Genomic DNA, 20980 nt, shown 5'->3' on the forward strand with positions numbered 1-20980 from the left:
AACCTCAATAATAAAAGATTTAACTGAAGTTGCTTGTGTTGTATGGCTATCAGGAGAAAGTGCTGGTCACGTCTTACACATCACTCAGAGCTAACCAAAAAAGCTGCCATCTCTTCATCGCTGGATGATGACTGCATTTTCCAGGGCCCTTCTTTTTGTCAGCTTCATAATGACACACAGCTTGCTTCAAAGCAGCCGGGAAGGCTTTTCCTTCCCAGACTTTAAGTGTTTTAGGCTTCCCAATGACTTAGCAGTCAAGGGTCTACACTACTCTCAGTGGGTGAGAACGCTGAGCATGGAAGACATCTCGGAGCACACAACAGAAGTAACATGCAGTGGCATAAGTCCTTTTCCCATTACTCACTTTCCTTCATGGCGCCTTTCACCGACCAGTTTAAAACCACGGGGTAGAGAAAGATCGGGTCCTCTGCTCCCGAGAGTTCACTTGGGAGGACTGAGACTTAAAAAAGAAAGGAAATTCTAATTTCTGTTTGGATCGCAACAACCAAAACATATTAATCTTTTGGGGAGGATTTTTTTTAATAAATAGGGAAAATATTCAACTAAATACTAAATACTAAAATACATAGGAATTAAAAAATCAATTATTTTCCTTTCCCTTAAAATTTAAGGGACCCCCCCCAATCAAGATCTAGCTGTTACAGTAACCCCATCCTTTTGAAGTCACTCTAGAACTGATAATGTGCAACAGCACCCCCAGAGCCGGACTGTCTGTGTCAGGGTCCATTTACTTGGTGTTAAGACATGGACTCCTAATGTAGCCCCGGCTCACCTGAAATGGATGTCCTCCTGCCTCAGCCTCCTGAGTGCTGTGACTACAGGTGTGTGCCACCCTGCCCAGCTCTGTCTCATGTTCTAAGCCTGACACTTTTAAAATGGGAAATTTCGTGGTTGGTGGTGGTGGAATATTTAGAATCTCTGCCTCGGCTTTCTTGCCTTTAAAATGGAGATAAAGCAGTTTCCTTTTTATGGTTGTTATATAGAATTTGTATGATTTTTAATGTATTTTAAATGGTGTCTCACACATAGGACACTGCAAAAATCATTTTTATTGTTACTGAATTCAGTTTTTCCTAAACTAGATTAACTAATTATTAGAACAATATAAGATCAGGTTTAATATAAAAACTGAGCCTGAAACAGGCAAGAAATATGTTGAAAATGAGAGAAAGACAACAGCATAGCCAAAGTATATTATAAAAGGGACGAGCTGGGACATACTCTCTCAGTCAGCTCCCAAAAACCATGGGGCCACCCACTTGGGAGAACTATGGATGCATTCTTTTTTCTGCAATACTTTAGTGTGCTTTAACAAAAATGTAAAAACCATAAAAAAAGTAAAATTCCCAGGTAGCTTTGCAAACTGCAAAGTCTAAAATACTAATCATTGCATTAAGACATCAGTCCATTATGAAGTTCCTATAGGCTGATGACCCAAAGTTAAGCTTATCTCTCACTCTTCTCACTACTCATGTAGGTCAGGGTTTAGACCTCCCAGTAACACTATTACACAACCCTGGGATTTCTCCCATGCGTAATTGCTGCTTATCGGCAGCAACTCTCAATTTGAGGCCATTCCCACCCCTTCACACACTACCACCAATATATAGCTTTCTAGTCAGCTACAATATCATAGATGGTGTGTTCTGCTCCTATGAGCAGGGTCCAAAGATGCTGTCCTACATCCTTCAGTGCCTAGGAAAAGGACACCCCTACTGTGCTGGCTAGGCTTATGTCAACTTTACACAAGCTAGAGTTATCTGAATGGAGGAAACCTCAATTAAGAAAATGCCTCCATAAAATCCAGCTGGAGGGCATTTTTTTTTTCTTAATTAGTGATTGATGGAGGAGGGACCAGCCCAGTGTGAGTGGTGACATTTCTCAGCTGGTGGTTCTGCGTTCTAGAAGAAAGCAGGCTGAGCAAGCCATAAAGAGCAAGCCAGTAAGCAGCACCCTTCCATGGCCTCTGCATCAGCTCCTGCCTCCAGGATCCTGCCCTGTTTGAGTTCTTGTCTTGACTTTCTTCAGCGATGAACAGCAACATGTAAGCACAAGCCAAATAAACAAACGCTTTCCTCCTCAACTTGCTTTTTGGTCATGGGGTTTCATCAAAGCAATAATAGCCCCAACTAGGACAATCTGCAAAGAACTATCTAGACCAAGATAACAATAGTGCCAAGGTTGTAAAGACCTACTCTAAAGCTGGAGGAAGACATGGGCCCAAGTCCAAGGCAGCCATGCAATCCTGAGTAAATCCTTTATCGTTATACGGCACACCTGTAAAGAGCAGTGAGCAAGCTCCTGTTGAGGTGTTGTTAGGATTAATGGCCTGATGTAGACACGCTGCATAATCCTTAAAGGGTTTAGCAAATACTAATCTCATCTTAATTCTTTCAGCAAAGTATTTTCTCATTTTAAGAAACATAATGCTAAACAGATACAAGAGGGAAATTCTTACATTGCTTTGTCAGTTTGAGTAGATGTGTCTCCAACATGCCCAGCTGTTCGTTTATCTTTTCAGGCAACAGCACCTGCTGTGGCTTCTTGGTTTTTGACATTTTCTTCGTAAAAACACCCTAGAAATATTGGTAAATGTCAAAACGTATTTCAACACCTTAGGAAAACTGTCATTTTCAAATAACCTGCTCTATGTTCTGTTTATCCCTTTGCTATTTATTAGGCAAAACTATGATCTGTGAAGCTAGCCAACAATTAGCAACTTATAGTAACTTGTAATGTTGCATTCTAGATAAAGGTTCTAAGAGTTATGTGAAGAGAACCAAAATGTTCCTATTTCTTCTCCTTCCCATCTGGGAACTCCCACCCTAAGCCATCACCTCCTGGAACATGCGATGGTGATGGTGGTGGTGGTGGTGGTGGGGTGTGTGTGTCTTTGTGTATCTCTTTGCACATGTGTCTTGGTGTATCTGTCTGTATATACATGTGTGTGTGTTTGGAAAAAGTATCTTTAGCTCATGCTGGCCTCAAACGACTAAGTAGTCAAGGATGATTTAGAACTTCTGATCTCCCCTCTTCCACCTCCCTAGTGCTGGGATTACAAGCATGTTCCACGGCCATCGGTTTATGCAGAGCAAGGCATCAAACCTGGGGCTTCAAGCATGCTTCGAAACCACTCCACCTACTGTGCCACATCTCCAGTCACCGCACTCTTCCTAAAGTAGCCGTCACCTCCAGAAAATCCTAAAAGTAAAATCCCCAGCCAGCCCCAGGGAAGCTCTCCTTTTATTCCTTTCATTCGTACTCTCAGAAGGAGCTCCATTACAACCTAACTAATGGCCTCTACCACTCTGCCTTTCGCTAAAACCTAACAGGATCAGTAATTAGCAGATTAAGGACTGGCCTGTGTGTGTCCAGGCTCCCCACCATGTTTTCTCCATCTGAGAATGAGAATTGACCCGTACGGTCTCTTGTTATCACAAACAAAACCTTCTAAGCCTCTTTATTCTGAGAAGAGGTCTCCAGTGGCTCTAGTGATTTCTGGTCTGACAAATTAGCAGATCTTACAACCTTAGTCAGGGGGAAGTGTCACAGCCTCCTGCAGGACCAGATGCTTCAAGAAGAGAGGAGTGAGACCACAAAACTATACAGAGCTTTTTTTTTTTTTTTGAGTCAAGGTTTGGATGACATGAGGGGCAATTGGCTTTGAAACAACAAACTCAAATCGCCTCCAATTTAATCAAAATTCCCTCTAGGCAAAGCAAACCCCATAACCTACTCCCCCAAAAGATGTTACAGCTTAAAAGGTCCTCTAGCCAGGATGTTTTAGAAACCTTACCAGCCAACAGGATGTCTTGCTTCTCTATCTTAGGAAGGAGGTATGGAGCCAATCTAACTCAATGTGAGTGGCAAGAGGCCAAAGGCCCTTCCTGGCATGTCTCAGAAGCCCAGGAAACCAAATAACTTCTCAAAATCTGACCTACAAACACATTTAGCCCACACCATTCCAAGAAAAAGCAATAAAGCCTAAGTCCCTCTAAGACTCCTGCTTATGAAGCACATGGGGAAGATTAGTCTCAAAATCAGCAGCCTTGTTTAAAAGGGGGGGGGGGTAGTCTAGGTATCTCGGCTTTGAGCATAAGATGAAAGTACAGCTGTGTGTTTATTTCCTTCTGTGAGGCACCCAGAACAAAGCAACTTTGACTCAATGCTTCCTAAAAATGCCTTTGCAGTACAATGTCCACATGACTGTAGAAAGATCTATCCTCATCTACCTTGCAGTCAGTACTTGGAATGTAGACTATTCAACAATATAGCTCTTGACCATATCTCTAAAATGTTTTTTTTAAGTTAAAGAAGTTCATAATGAAATCACTTTCCTCAACATAAAGATGATAAGTTGATCGATTTCTGGTGTGTTTAATGTTATTAAATGAAACCACTAAATATATTTAAAGAAGAGAAACAAAACAATAAAACAAATTACCTCATCTCCAACATCATCTTGGTCACTACCAAATAAAGATTTGCACTTTGATGTGATGTCCAACATCTTTTTCCCATAATTTATAATAGACATTGCCAGGTCATATTCCTTCCAGGAACGTAGAATCTAATTAAAAATAAGTATTAATTATCTCTGCTGGAAGCCTCTCTGTTTCTAAGTCCAATGCATTTGAATTGGACTATGAATTTTTTCATAAATTCAAATTCCCCTAAGTCACCTCACAATTGTTAAGAAAACTGGAAACTTAGCCCAGGATTATATTTCTTTAGAATTGAAAATATGTAACTCTACTATTCTTTAAACAGAGAAGTAACCACAGCTTTTTATCAATAATGCATTTCCTATCTCTCTGGGACATATCGCTTTATGCTTTGTGATACAGCACTCCACCATTAAAAAATTATTTCTGCTTTTAAAAGTCATATTAAAACAATTGTTCCTGTAGGCCACATACACAGTACCTTTTGTTTTGAGTGTTTTGTTGCTTGTTTGGGGGGGGGGGTTGTTTGTTTGGTTGGTTGGTTTGGTTTTTGTTTTTTGCTTGCTTTGTTTTTGAAACATGGTCTCAGGGAGCCTAGGCTGGTGTCTAACTCACTACATGACTGAGGATGGTCTAGCACTCTTGATGCCGTCTTTACCAACAAAGTGCTCGATTCCAGATTGCCGACAGGTGCCACCATGCCCACCTTCTCTCAAGTCACCTTCTGTGGCAAATGGCACCATTCCTGACTACATGGTACCCTGAGTGTGGAGAGGAGCACTTCCTGGTGCTTTGCAAAACATCTTAGTGGAGGGTTGGGCAGATCCTCTGAAAACCTGCGAGGAAGCGTATGTGGACTCTTAGAGAGGAAGACCTGCTCTGTCCTTCTCATTTACACTGCCCAGTGGTCAGTCTTTGCCCTTTCCAGTCTGGCTCTTGTCCACTTAAAGAGTAATCTTTCACCACCATGTCCTTATTGGGCAGAGCATAATCCTGACACCTCCATGTTTCAGAACCAGAACCTTGTGTCTCTCCATGGCTGAGTCATTTCCTAATGTACCTGGTCACCCCTTATTTCTAAGGCTTGGTATATCTTATCATTAAAATCCTGGTTCTAGCATCAGCTCCAAGAAGATTTTGTGCCCAGTAATCTGGTTTGCACATTTCCCACTATAGTAACTCAGTGAAGGAAAGGGCACATGCTCATGGGAAGCCCCAGGGGGGAACTATATATAATAAATATGTTTGTATTAAAGTGCTATACATGTAGACACACTCTGTTAAGATGGTTCTTATTCCAGATACATAATCACTGCTACCTCACACGTGGAGAAGGCCTGTATGAAGGGACTTAGAAACAGTGAATGGTTAGCTATATCTGGTAAGACCTACCCAATACTAAGGAGCAGGAATGTTTCTGTGAAGACAAGACAATGTGTTCTAAAAAAGCACTGCATTGTGAGGACTAAAATGTAGCAAGGACATTGTGGCAGGGCTAGGCCCTTCAGGGTGTAGAATGCCTAAGACAAAGGTTTAATGTCATGACAAAATGTATATGAGATGCTTGGTCACAAAGTCATCTTTACTGGATAAGTGTAGCTACTGCCTCTAATCAAAGAATCTTTACAGCAAATGGAAACCATCACAGAAAACCACAACTAAACACAATGCAGAGATCAATGAGCTGGGAGGAATTCAGTCCCAACGTAAGAGCCAGAATACAAGGGAGTGAGCTGTGAAACAGTCTCTGCTAAAAACAGCTACATAAACAAGATCAGAACCTCGATAATACCAATAGACATGCTGACATGGAAGGGCATGTCACAGGATCCCACCTCGAGGAGCCATAGGCAGCTAAAACTGAGGGAGAATTAGCCTCTCCTAGAGGGTGAGCCCCCTTCTTGGTTATCCAATACAATGTGGTCATCTCTGAAACCACACACACACAATCAAAAAATGGACTCAACAGGTTCTATTTTATGTGTATGTGCATGCACATACACACACAAAAATATGACAATAATCAAAGAAAGAGAGGCTACCAATTTGAGAGTTGGAGAGATATGGAAAGAGTTGTGGGAAGGGGACTTTGGAGAGGCTGGAGGGAGGAAAGGAAAAGAGGAGAGCAAGGTAATCGTGTTCTAATTGAAATTGAAAAACCGTGTGTATGAGTGGGGCAAGCGTTGCTATTTGAAAACGGACGTGGGCTGACAAGCACTCTGCACTCTAGACCAGCTGCTCATGGTATGCTTTCTTCTGGCTCAGAACTGTGTGACCTCCCCCCTCTTGTCTAAATATATAATGAGAAAACAATAAGTGAGAATTGATTTTTCTAACAAAAAGAAAGACAAAGGACTGATCCTATTCATCATACCAAATAATGGACAGAAATGCTCTTGAATGTTTAGCACTGACAACTTTAAAACAATGCAAAAATCTGTGAGATGACAAGGACAAGTCTCAGAACTGGCACCTCATTTGGGACTGCCATAACTTGAGGAAAATACTGTTGCTTAAATAAGAAAGCCTGAGTTCTCTGAGGATTTTCTTTCAGATGAGAAAACTGTTGCTTGACTGAGTTTCACATGCTCTAAGAGAAAACCTAGAGCTATTTGTGTCAAATGAAATCTGACACCTGAAATCTGGGGTTCAGAGATAGCCCATGATTTGGGAACTACAGACCAAGCCAAAGGAAACTTCTAAAATGGCAATGCCCAACTGTACCAGCTGGGAAGAAACCCAGCTCCAATATCAAACATCCTGATGATTATATTCCTTTTCCAAGTCAGAATGTTTATAGGGTCATTTCCAGTATGATATAACTTAATCCCCAGATTCCTCAAGTGAGGGGGAAAGAGGTATGGACATGACTGGCAAACTAGGAAGTGCACAGAGCAAGCCCAGAGCCACTGTACACCAAGGGCTGAAGGTGGCAGCAGGAGGACTCAAGGATGTGGCCTCCACAGGGGCCTAAGGAAACCAGCATCCTCCCCCATCTTCCACAGCTGCTCTCTCTGGAACCCACTCCTATTTCTACGCCCTCACTGTCAGCAGGCAACCTTGCTCTCCCTTCCACATCTTTATCCTTTCTCCCTGCAGACGTTGAATTAAAATGTTTTCGATACTCAGATAGGCAGGGCTTATTGTTTGTTCTTAACAGAAAATTTGCTATTGTAGTCACCAGATACCTTGGAATATAGTTTCTTCCCTAGGCTGGAGCCCTGAGTGGTCCCTGTCATTAAAGTGAGGTGCTTGACTGTGTTCAGTGTTCTGAAGGAGAGTTCAAGCTGCCCTTTCCCTTACCTGAAAGGGACACACCTCCACAGAAATAATCTTCTGCCGTGGAAGGGCAGCCAAACAGATGAGCATTCGCTAAAGAAAGTAGTAGGGGTGTGGAGAGGTAGTTCAATAGTTAAAAGCACTTATTCTTGCAGAGGACCTGGTTCAGTTCCCAGCACCCAAATGGTGGCTCACAACTGTCTATAACTCCAGCTCTAGAGAATCCAACACCCTTTTCTGATTTCCATGGACACCAGGCACACACATGGTGCACATACATACAGGCAAAACACCCATACACATAAAATAGGATTTAAAAATCTAATGAGGAGGAGGATGGTAATAATAATGAAATACAGTAGGGGCACTCTAGGCCCAGCACAGTACTAATGAATTTGGCAACACTAAGAAATGGTAGGTGTTGCTAGTGGTTACATCAATTGATGGGGACAGAGACAAATGCAGCAGAAAGGCTGAGAAGGGTGGGAGATGACAGACAGGTGTGGTGTCATCAGACTCCTTCCCATGACTGTTGTTTGGAAGCCAGAGCTGCTCCCTGGACTAAGTGTATCTTTGGACCTTTTACATAAGTAACTCTTCCCTTCTCTCTCAACAGTCTGAGGCAGCATCCTAATTTGCCACCGCTTCAGCTGTGGTCCATGTGGAGGGGCCCCTCTGCTGTTACACGTAATTCTCCTCACCTGAACAACTGGCCATCAGGACCATTTGAGGAGCACTTCTTTGGATATTCTGCAAGCCTCAAAATTGAATCTATCCAGAACACATCAGTTTCTTCTTCACTACACACACAGAAAATATTCCTCCTCTGGGGCCAATTAAAATTATTGTGCTTGTCCAGTTGTCCGGAAGATATAGCTGGGCATTAACACAGGCCCTTGCCTTTGCGTCCTTCACCCCTTAAACATGATGGATTGCCAGCTTCTCCACTCAGCTCATAAATAACTCTTGAGCCTGTCACTCTCCTCTGCCTCTTGCTTTTTCCACTTGTGTAGTTATTTACCACTCCCCTTCAAACTCATCCCCTGCCTCAGGTCTCATACCCTTCAGATCACTAGCTGCTACACACTGGAACAATTTCTTTCTCTATAATGCACATCCATGTTACCATCCCTGAGTGTGAAACCCCTTGAAGTCTCCTCTTGGATCTCAGAACATGGCCTTTCGTCACCTGATACCTGCTCACTGCTACACCTTTAAAGCAGCTCAAATCTTTAACCACACCCTATGGGATTAACGATAATCTTGATTCTCTTTTTCATGAACTATTAAAAAAAAACTGTCTATTTTCTCATTGGTTATTTATTCTCTGGAGCAATCAGTGTTAACAGTCCTGCACCTGCCATGTATTTTTTCCCATTCTGATATTTGCCTCTAGCTTTGTTTATAATTTCCTGCCACAAAAATGTCCCAAACACAACTAGCTAAATTTCCCGGCATGTGTCCCCCCTTGCTGAGGAAGGTGACCCCTGACTCCAAGGCCATACAGACTTCCTTGGATCCAGCTGGAGGTCATTATGGTGGGAGGTAGGGCCCTGGGTTTACTTCAGATGTTCAGTCACTTACACCAGGGCTCCCAACACCGAAAACCATAATAATAGAGCAGAGTCTCTATGGTCCCTCAAATTACTACCTTTGGAACACACTCATTTCTTCCAGAGACGTGGGCTGAACCCTCTAATCTAGTCCACGGATCGATTTTCCCACAATGCTGTTAACACCATTTTTACTAAGGTGGTTATGTGTGAGGTTTTGTATTTATTGAGAACCTTTAAATAAGTCTAGGGAAGCCCATGGGAATTGTGATTTAAACTTAAGTGTTACTTTAGGAAAGATTTATATTCCTGTTACAGCATATCTTGGTGTCCAGGAACTTGGTGTAGCCTGCCATATGCTCAGATTTGGATGTCTATCCTTGAGAAGATTTCAGTTCTTTCATTCAGGTTCTCTGACTCATTGCTGGGTTTTGAGTAGTGTAGTCTGCCCTCTCCATTTCTAATGATTTCTGACATAAAATAAAACTATCATATCTGCTTAATATATGCCTACTTGATATAGTCTTCATATGATTCTAATTGTTCCTTACAAGATGTTGAGACCCCTAAAATTATAAGCTACATTTTTCCTTTCTACTATTTTAAAAGTATTTCAAATCTATGCCTATCACACAGGGAACCTCTGAAAATAATGACTCCCTGGTAAAAGTCCTTCCTGGGCCAGGTTTTTGAGGAAATGGCTTCAGAAATTTGCCACTTAGCATGATATTTGCTTTAAAATTTGGGTAAATGTCCTTATCGTTATTCAGCAGCTCTCTTTCATCCTGAACTCGCTAGCAATTTTATTAAAGGAAAGGTTGCTAACTGTTATCAAATGTCTTTGTGGCATTTTTCATGCAATCTTATTTTTCTGTTTCTTGATTTGCTGTTATATGAAAAAAATCAAGCTTTATTTGAATTTGAACTCTTTCCCTTTCTGTGATGCTAATAACCAACCAGAGGCAAGACTTGGTCTTTTATGCTGGACATTGAACCTGTCATGAGACCAGCATGTAATAGATCTGAAGTCTTCCAACATCCAGGGGAGGTCAGCCCAGAAATGTCAAAGGACAGCATACAATGCCACTCTTGTCTCTGGTTAATGTCCGTGGTTTTGAACGCTGCTTTTTATGGCTTGAAAATCATCATTTCCCTCCATTACTTTTGTTGGTATTTGACCATCACCATTGTCCTCTTCACTGTAGACGTCTTTCTTGAAGGAATATCTGTATTAGAACATGCATTTCAAGCCCTTCTGAAGCTTGTCTTCTAAGATCATCCAAACTTTGTAAAGTGGTTAAAAATTATTTTATTGCTTCCTCCATCTTTAAAATTGAACACTCTCCCTTGCTTCTTGCTTCTTGCTTCGGTTAAATTATCCTGCTTCCCTCCCAGCCCATATTTCTTGTGTTGGCTTCTATCTCTCTCTCTCTCTTGACTTCATTCTTTTTTTTAACTTTTTTTATTTTTTTACTAATTACACTTTATTCATTTTGTATCCCCCCATAAGCCCCTCCCTCCTCCCCTCCCAGTCCCACCTTCCCTCCCCTTTCTGCATGCATGCCCCTCCCCACGTCCACTGATAGGGGAGGTTCTCCACTCCTTTCTGATCTTAGTCTATCAGTTCTCATCAAAAGTGGCTGCATTGTCCTCTTCTGTGGCCTGGTAAGGCTGCTCCCCCCTCAGGGGGAGGTGATCAAAGAGCAGGCCAATCAGATTATGTCAGAGGCAGTCCCTCTTCCCATTACTAGGTAACCCACTTGGACACTGAACTGCCATGGGCTACATCTGTGAAGGGGTTCTAGGTTATCTCCATAAATAGTCCTTGGTTGGAGTATGAGTCTCTGGCAAGTTCCCTGTGTTCAAATTATCTTGTTCTGTTGCTCTCCTTGTGGAGTTCCTGTCCTCTCCAGCTCTTACTATTTCCCACTTCTTACATAAAATTCCATTCACTCTGCCCGACAGTTGGCCATCAGGCTCAGCATCTGCTTTGACAGTCTGCAGGGCAAAGGCTTTCAGAGGCCCTCTGTGGTAGGTTCCTAGTTTGTTTCCTGTTTTTCTTCTTCTGGCTTTCAGAGGCCCTCTGTAGCAGGTTCCTAGGTTGTTTCCTGTTTTCTTCTTCTTCTGATGTCCCTCCTCTTTGCCTTTCAGGATGGGGATTGAACGTCATTCTTTTTCCTCCCTGTACACTTACAAGTCCTACTGTAACTGTAAAGTTCTGTTCACAGTCACATATAACTAAATTATCTTTACATATGTGTGTGTGTCCTCTCAGAGAAAACAAGAGCCTTGGGCTACACGCACTTCATGTAATGGTCATAATTTTGTACAAACATGGTCCAAGAATCTACCTGGTATCACTCACCCCTCCTCAGATACAATGGAAGCTTTTGTTTGGGGTTAGTAATAAGTTTGTCTTTCAGGAATGACTCTTGTCTTTCAAGAAACCTTCCTACTTAGCATTCACCTTACAAAATCCAACTCACACCCTTATCATCTATTTACTTGTAATAATACATATGTTGAGAGATTCATTGTTCCTATTATTCCTCTCTTTTTGTCTACCCGTATCTCAGGACTTCTGCTTGGAATCAATTGTCATTTGATAAAGTGTGTCCTCAAGTGTTTTCCTCAGATAAGTTCATGGGCACAATGCTCTGCAAACACTTGTACTTTGAAAGTGTCTATCTTTTCCTGAATAAATGAATAGTATTTTTATTGGTTATTAGTTCTGTGACCTCAGGACTTATCCTTGAAATGGCATTTTAGTATTTTAACTTCTGGTGCTGCTGGGAGCCAGTTGGTTTTGCTTGTATTGCAAGGAACCTGTTCTTCAGTACTCAAGATTCTAAGGCTTGTCCTTAACCCTCCACTTCAGACATATCACCAACACCTCTCTACATGAACGTCCCTACCTTAATCCTGCTTGGAACATGGGTTGCCTATTACTGCTCTGTCTGTTTTTTTTTTTTTTCTTTTTTTCTCAAACCCAGACTCCTGGTGTTCTCATGTCATGACTGCTGGATCTGCCTTCTGAGTCTACTTACCACCTGTGAGCAGCTCTACACTGAGGTATTTTCAGATTTGACTCATAAGCCACTGTTAGCACAATCTTTATCAGAGCTGTTCGTGACAGAAGCTTGAAGTCTTGTATCATTTATTTGATTGGTTCGTTTTGTATCATCTGGTTGTTCATTCTTTAAAGTTTTCTTTGTCTCCTTGGTCCTAGCTCATTACTGGGCTTTCCCAACATGGTAGAGAGTAAATAAAACAAATATTTACAGATTGGGCTTAATCTTCCTCCCTCTATACTTTAAAAAAAAAAAGAAATCTAATTTCTACTCTTCCGAAATGCTGACAGTTGCAAGATAGCCATGGGTCTCTAAGTGCATTTGTTCGGATGTTCTGCCTACTGTTTCTGGCCTTCTCATCTAATGCAAGACCAGCCCATAAAGGTTCTCCCTTGCCTGATTTTCTTTTCACTTATGTCCTTTAAGGCTTCACAGAATTGTGTGGGTGTGTGTGTGTGTGTGTGTGTGTGTGTGTGTGTGTGTGTGTGTTCTGTCTTCCCCCACTAAAATATAAGCTCAGGAGACAGAACTGGGTTCTTACCTTGATTACTTATTTCTTTAAGGAATTTTCATTGCTATAGGTAAGTTTGTCTCGGGACCCAACAACCTGGCCTCATACCAACCAAATCACACATTGTTTTACCTGTGTGGCCTGAGTGGGCACTCAAGTCTGTCCTATTACTTAAAGAATATCCAGATCTCAAGTGAAGCCTCTCCCAGTTTTTCCACATGCCTGTGTGTGGTACTGCCTACTATTCATTACCCAAGCTGGACAGCTGATGTCATCCATGGAGGCCCTAAATCTTTGAGCATACACCAAATGCCCAAAACAAAACCTGACAGACATCACTTGAATGAAGGAGCAGATTGAAACCTGAGAAAGCAGTTTATCTCCCATTATGCCCTGCCTGTGTCCATCCTCAGCTCATATCTCCAGATTCCCCGCTCCCAACCTAGGGTCTGGATTTGCCTCTATACCTGACTTCAGAGTTTGGCACACCAGGTGCATACCCCAAGAGTACACCTCGCCTGCCCTTCCCTTTATGGCTGCCCTTGTTTATTTGCATTCTGATTTCATGACAGCAATATATATACACACACATACCCTTCATTCACTGATTGACCCTTTAATTGTAATCTTGTTGCTTGTCTCTGGGTTTTGGTCTTTTTTGTTTGTTTGGTTTGGTTTTAGGATTTTTGCTTTTGTTTGGTCTTGTCTTGTTCTGAGACAAGATCTCACTTTTTAACCCTGGTTGCCTTGGGACTCACTATGTAGACTAGGCTCGAACTCACAGAGATCCACACTCCTCTGCCTTCCAAATGCTGGCATTAAAGACATGGTCACCACACTCAACTGTTGCTTGTCTCTGTTGAGCTAAGTTCCATTAAGTTAACCCAAACCCTAGCCTTGACGGTCGAAGCCTGCCTGCCCTTTCCGTCCATCATTATCACAGCTTGACTAGGTCATGTGCATACTGCGCACAGCATACACAGCATACTGTCTTACTAATATTACAGGGTTTTGGAACATGTGTTCTCTGTGACTGTATATAATGCCAGGTGATATCCAAATGCCATTTCAGTGATAACAAGGTTGAGTGCATGGGGTACCATAATTTTATCAAAGATTCAACAGCAGTTACCATCCTATAGTGTATAGGCTTCACATTTGCTTTTCATCTAAGAAAACTTGCTTTGGGTATGATTTTTATTTTGAATCACAAGTTAGTGCAGGTACCCTCTGAAATCAGAAGAGGGAGTTGGATCCTGAGGAGCATGAGTTATGGGGCCATTGTGCTAAGAAACAAACTCAGGCCCTCTACAGGAGCAGCAGGAACTCATAAATTCTGACCACTGTCTCTGGCCCGAGAGATGCTGTTCTTACGCAATCCAGTTACCGTGATTAAATGATGTTTGACTTCGTCACTCACCACCAGTCCTGCATTTTATGACAGTATCCAAACAATACCTTTGTCATGTAGAAGATGGAGCAGGCTATCATGTGCTGTATGCTGTCAAAGCTTGAAATGTATTTCTTTGAGTGAACCAAATTTGGCATGCCTTGCAAAACCACAATACATTTTATCAAGATCTAAAAAAAAAAAAAAAGAAGCACAATGGTTTTTGAGTCAAAATATCAAAATATCATCTTATTTAGTATAAAATGTAGTATGTAAATCATATCAGTCTTAAGCTATGAAGTACCACTGCTGTTGGCCATTATTGATAACATCTTCATCGGTTATAAAATAATATCTACATAGATAAAATGGACATATTCAATTTTCAGATGAGTCATCTATCTATGTAAACTGGAAAACTAGTGAAGAGTACAAAATGAATATACAAATAGCTATAAAACAATAATTATTTTCACAAGTATCATAAAAGATTGAGGCCAAATGCTTTATGGATCCAAAGCACTAAAGGTTGCTTTTATGCTTAGGGGGACGTTGGCAAAGGACAGAGAAGATCAGCTGCACGTGACTTAGCATGAATGGATGGAAGCACTGGAAATGATAGCCCCTCTAAGATTAAAACTGAGCGTTCACAGCACTGAAATCAATTCATCCTGGCGCCTACCTCCCCTCTTGGCTCCACATAGTGGGTTCCTGTATTTGATCAAGAACTACATCATATTGGGGTCCCAGTCACAGACTGACATTGCACAGGTCGGAGTAATACTATCACCAAAGAAACAGAGCTGAGACTATGCCCCGCCCTTCTTCATTCTCATGATCCCACGTGTGTTCTTTTGGGCTGCTTCAAGCCACTGTCCTAACAATATTTCATTCTCCTGATACACTGGTGAGGGTGCTTAAGGCTCGCTTAGCTCCTCCCTTCCATGTTAATTCACCCTCCGTCCCCATTGTGCACCACATCCCCAAATCATGCCAACTACCGGAGTTGTTCCTCAAAGCTTATACATACGTGTGTGTGTGTATATGTGTGTGTGCAGAGATGCATAAATGTACCCAAAGAGAATGTTGTTGTTATTTCACAAGATGGCATTTATATACATTTGTCTGAACTTTTATCTTTTTCCTTCAACTATGCCTCTTGAAAAGTGCTTACAAATCCAGGGAGACAGCCCTTGTTTATGTTGCTACTGGCTGCATGTTTTCATCTGGCATGGACCGGCCGTAATTCATTGTTCTCACATTGAACAGTTCATGGCTAATATTTTAGCTCTAGCACTACTGTTGTTTCTCTTCATTGATCCAAACACTGTCTCCACCTGTCTCCACCAAATACTACAGAAAACACCCTTATACATGCTAAGGTGGCCACCACGAGCAACATGATAAGGAGCTTAGCATGTAGTGGATTTGGTTTCTTGTGAACTGCCTATTCAGAGCCTGTGTCTATTTACCTATTGGGTGATGGCCAAATTGCAAAGCTTCCTGTCACATGAGCAGCGCTGCTTTGACAAGGTCAATGAGGCAACCAACTTGAGGCCAGTACATACTAAGTCAGTGACCATTGTGGTTATCTGTCATACCAAATCCCTAGGAGGGAAAAATGCATGGACCTGGGACCCAAAGGGTAGTGGGAGGTCCAGCATTTGGCCAGGTAGTGATTTTACTCTATGTGACACTAACAGTGTGGTTGCCCTGTCAAATAAGGGTAGTTTTTAATTTTATTAAAATTTTATTCTATGAAATAAATTGCCAGTTGAAGAATTATTATAACAGATATATTTGGTTTTAATTTTGCTTAAAGTTAGATTTAATTTAATTAAAATTAAAGTTGCTTTATCAAACTCCAAAAGCTTATAACATTTCACATTTCCCTGTCAGTGAGTCAGAATGCCATTGTTAGCATCCGTTCTCACCAGCAACAGGACTTGCAGATCTTCCATTGTTAATCCAATGTATGTTTCCAAAATACTCAAGCATCTCAGCATGTAGTGGATTTGGTTTTCTGTAAACTACCTATTCTGACCCTGTGTGTCCATTTACCTATTAGGTGTTGGCTAACTTGCAAGGCTTCCTGTCACATCTAATTACTCCTCATTTATTTAAGGATATTTTGTCCAACTCCACAAGTTTTCTGTAATCTTTTTCGTGGTCCTTTTGCCTCATGCGGTTTACTGTTTCTAGAAGCTCGATCTTAATTGGGACGGTTTCCCTGGGATCACCAGACTACAGATGTCATCTCCTGGGTTGGCTGGTTTGCTTTTTCCTTAAAGTTTTGCTTTATTTAACTTTTGATTTTTAAACAGGTGCAGATAGGTTTACATAATATAAATAGAGGCCAGATCCTACTGCTTTCAAATAAAAAAAACTAGATGTTTCACCATCATTTATCCAGAATGTCTATTCTCCCCCCTTTGAATGAGAATAGCAACTGTGCCACCAAGCAGGCTTTCTCAGGTTGTTCATTGTGCACATCCTTGCGATGGTTTAGAAATGTGTATTGAAAATATACTGCTTTATCTACAATGACACTAATATGAAAACTGAAATAACTCTTAAAACTAAGACATGACGATTGCCAGTGTTTAACTAAGGCCATTGATGGGACTGTGAGTTTTCAAAGAAATGCACTTCGGTTTTTTTGTTTGTTTTGTTTTTGTTTTTTCTGGTGTATAATTCCCTATGACATTTTCCAGTTAACTCCTGAAATTTCACAATGCTTCTTCTTCTTGGCCGTTTGTTCTTAATGGAGGACACACTGCTCTTCTTTCCCATAACGAGTCACTGAATTGTCATTCCACACATACCTCCTGTGGGGGCTGGGGGACACCCTTACCTGGATGACAGGTACCAAAACAATATTGTGATAAATGATGGGAGCAAGGAGCCCGTAGCACTGTGTCACTGCTTGAAGGGCATAATTGGCATCATTGAGGAAGTTGCTGAGATCTAGTGCCACCAGCACATTCTCACATTCCATCAGTCTAGCGAGCTATGCAGATATAAGAAACACTGTTACTCAGGCTGAATGTCAGGCTCTCAATTCCATATATCTTTAAGGAACAGAGAGGGCAACATGAACAATAATATGAAGAAAATCTAAATTGAGAAAGGACTCTACCACTCCCTTAATGCTACACATGCATAGCATGATCTTGGAATTAAACTCCAGTGTGGCTTGTAAGACAATACAAGAGCCACTAACAACAGAAAATGTGGACAACAATTTTATTGGCAAACAAAACAAAACAAAACAAAACTTGGGCTATATTTTAACTTCAGAAAAAAAATCCTCATTTACAAAACCATAAATTGTGGTGAATAATGAGTAAAGTGTAATATACCAATAATATTGCACCCACTTGATTAACAGATTCTAATTTCACTGCTTAATTTGCAAGAAAATGGAATGTTTTCACCAAGCCAGATTAATTCTTCTATTTATATTTTCACTCACTAAGTAGAAATGATGAAGAATGCAAACTTAAGGGTTGTACTATTAATATGTCTTCTAAAAAGACAAAAATCCTCTCTTTTCCTTTCACTTTCCTCTTGGGGAAAAAGTTTGTTGTTTTCTATTTATAGCCACGTTATTCACAAGAGAAACTGTACACACTGGCCAAAAATTTATATACAAGTAGCTTTTACTGGAATGGTAGTTTCTGGTGTGAAATTCACCAAAGCTCATTTTAAATGGCTTTTTCAAACTGGGTGTGGCAGACAAGAAACTGTTCTGAGAACCTGAGCTCCAAAGACAGTGAACTGGACTGGAGAAAAGTCATTTTACAGGTATACGCCTCATGTGACAAACTACTGGTTCATTAGTCAACAAATCAAAAAAGGTACATTGAAAACAACTATTACAAAAAAAAAAAAAAAAACAGAATAAGAATGAAAGTAGAGGTCTGAAGCTTCCATATCTAGTGATGAAGGTCAGAGCAAAGAGAGACTCACAAGCTAGAATAAAGGCCTAATATAAAATCATTATTAAAAACAGAAATCACTAGGGGGCTACCTACCGACTGCAGAGCCTGATACAGAAGCCCTGAGAGTCTATCACTGGTAGAGCGATTAAATCCCTGCCTCTGTATAAGCATGCAATTTTATAATTCAAAAGAAGATGGCAAGTTAATATATACCAGCATGAGAACATCTCTAAGAAAAGGGACAGTTTAAGGAAAGCAGGTGGCTGAGCAGTAAATTGGTTGAGATCCCATTTTGTAAAGTCTGCATAGTTTTCCAAAGCAGAGAAACCATATAAAAATGAAGCCACCATCTTCTCAGAGGGGTGGGCCTACAAGTGTTTCAGTGTCCACATTGTAGAGATTTAAATTCTGAAGTATATCCTGGTCTTGTATAGAGTGGGGAAAAGGCAAACGGAGAAGGAAGCGTGAACTGAGCTGTGAGACCTGCATAGAATATAAAATAATGCGACAACATGTCTTCTTGGTCCATTCACCGGGAAGGACACATACCCCAAAGGAACCCATCCCTGAAGCATAGAGAAGCAGACACGGTGGAACCACAGGTCTCCGTGTTTGGCATTTACTCACTTGTTGGGCAGGGAAAATCTCATTGCCTTTAATATTATCACAGAAGAGATTTTCTTCTTTAATTTTAATGTCACTCATCACGAAGATATTTCTAAGGAAAAGGTATAAGAGGATCGAAGAAGTGTCTGCCAAAATGTTGGCGTGAAATCTGCAGAAGAAGAAAAGTGGTGTTAAGTGTGGTACTGTACAATGAGTGGGCTAGCGCATCTATTCAACGTGTTTGGGTTCACCAATTCCCAGTATCTACAATTACCCTGACAGTGATGGTGGCACACGGAACAGCTGCTCTCGGGTGTCCATTTAAATGAAAACCAAAGGGAAGTCACAACTAAGAGAGTGGAACAGCCGAGAGATTAGGCCACCAGTCTATAAAGATAATCGGTGGCAAATGTTCCCCGTTCTTACAAATAAACAGTTCTGCCCCATCAACATGATGCAATTTTAGTAATCAGGTTGGGAAACAGGCCTGGTAGCACTGCTGATGGACTTTGTGAAGATGAGGACGATTCTAAGCAAATTCAGCGAGAAATGGCGCTGGTTATTTTTGATTGCCTTTTCTTTTTTAATATATTTTAATTCTTTATTAATTACATTTTATTCCCTTTGTATCCCCCCCTGGTTTTCTCCCTCCCCCCCCCCCCCCCCCCCCCCCCTTCCTCCACCCTCTGCATGCATGCCCCTCTCCAAGTCCACTGATAGGGGAGGTCTTCTTTTCCTTCTTTCTGATCCTAGTCAATTAGGTCTCATCAGGAGTGGCTGCATTGTCCTTTTCTGTGGCCTGATAATGCTGCTTCCCCCTCAGGGGGAGGTAATTAAAGAGCAGGCCAATCAGTTCATGTTAGAGACAGTCCCTGTTCCTATTACAATGGAACCCACTTGGATACTGAACTGCCATGGGCTACATCTGTGCAGGGGTCTTAGGTTATCTCCATGCACAGTCCTTGGTTGGAACAGCAGTCTCAGGAAAGACCCCTGTGCTCAGATTTTTTGGTTCTGTTGCTCTCCTTGTGGAGTTCCTGTCCTCTCCAGATCTTACTGATTCCCACGTCTTTCATAAGATTCCCTGCACTCTGCCCAAAAGTTGCCCATAAGTCTCAGCATCTGCATTGATAGTCTGCAGGGCAGAGCCTTTCAGAGGTCCTCTGTGTCAGGCTCTTGACTTGTTCCCTCTTTTCTCCTTCTTCTGATGTCCATCCTCTTTGCCTTTCTGGATAGGGATTGAGCATTTTAGCAAGAGTCCTCCCTCTTGATTAGTTTCTTTAGGTGTACAGATTTTAGTAGGTTTATCCTATATTATATGTCTATATGAGTGAGTATATACCATGTGCATCTTTCTGCTTCTGGGATAGCTCACTCAGGATGATCTTTTCCAGATCCCACCATTTACCTGCAAATTTCATGATTTTCTTGTTTTTTATTGCTGAGTAATATTCCATTGTGTAGATATACCACAATTTGGTGCTTTCCAGACAACTAGGAATAGCACTTCCTCAAGATCTAGCTATACTTCTCCTAGGCATATACCCAAAAGAGTCTCAAGTACACAATAAGGACATTTGCTCAACCATGTTTGTAGCAGCCTTATTTGTAATAGCCAGAAGCTAGAAACAGCCCAGATGCCCCTCAGTAGAGGAATGGATACACAAATTTATTGCCTTTTCTAAATTGTAATCCACAGTGCCAAAGGTCAGCAGAGTTTTGAAATATGTGGGTTCTCTTTTGTTTCCAATACACACATGCCCTAAGGCCTAATTGATAATAAACCTTCACACTCAAGCTTTAGGTCCAACCACTCTCTGAGCCTCCTTACACCATATAACAGGAAAGAGCCTGACATCAGTAATTCACACTTGAAGTTGATCCCACCACGTTGAACTCTGGACTTCCTTGCTGGGGGCAGGGGAGGGTTAGTTCTCTTGCCCCACCCAGCAATGCGCACTGTACTTTCTTGTTGGCCCCACAATGGCCCTCAGTACCGTGACACATGCCCTCATCCTACCTATCACTTTCTGGCTCCATTACATTCCCTGCACACCCCAGAGTCCAGTTAAGTGTCTTCAATAGTGAGGTCCCAGAACCTCAGTCTCTGCCTCCTCTTCTACCATCACATCACGCTGTAAGCACATCACTGTCTAATTT

General features: G+C 41.5%; 1 protein-coding gene across 1 annotated transcript in view; it reads right to left on the reverse strand.

The window, feature by feature from the left end:
* Cfap54 (cilia and flagella associated protein 54) overlaps window positions 1-20980 on the reverse strand; it is a 301678-nt gene that overhangs the window by 202954 nt on the left and 77744 nt on the right. The window contains exons 24-29 of the mRNA XM_055627824.1: window positions 18842-18989; window positions 17125-17280; window positions 14339-14461; window positions 4466-4591; window positions 2480-2597; window positions 365-460 (exon numbers count right to left, since the gene is read on the reverse strand). Coding sequence (XP_055483799.1) covers window positions 365-460; window positions 2480-2597; window positions 4466-4591; window positions 14339-14461; window positions 17125-17280; window positions 18842-18989 — 767 coding nt within the window. The remainder of the gene's footprint in view (window positions 1-364; window positions 461-2479; window positions 2598-4465; window positions 4592-14338; window positions 14462-17124; window positions 17281-18841; window positions 18990-20980) is intronic.

This window comes from Psammomys obesus, unplaced genomic scaffold, assembly GCF_907164565.1.
Source record: "Psammomys obesus unplaced genomic scaffold, mPsaObe1.curated_primary_1811, whole genome shotgun sequence".
In the NCBI taxonomy this organism is placed as follows: domain Eukaryota; kingdom Metazoa; phylum Chordata; class Mammalia; order Rodentia; family Muridae; genus Psammomys; species Psammomys obesus.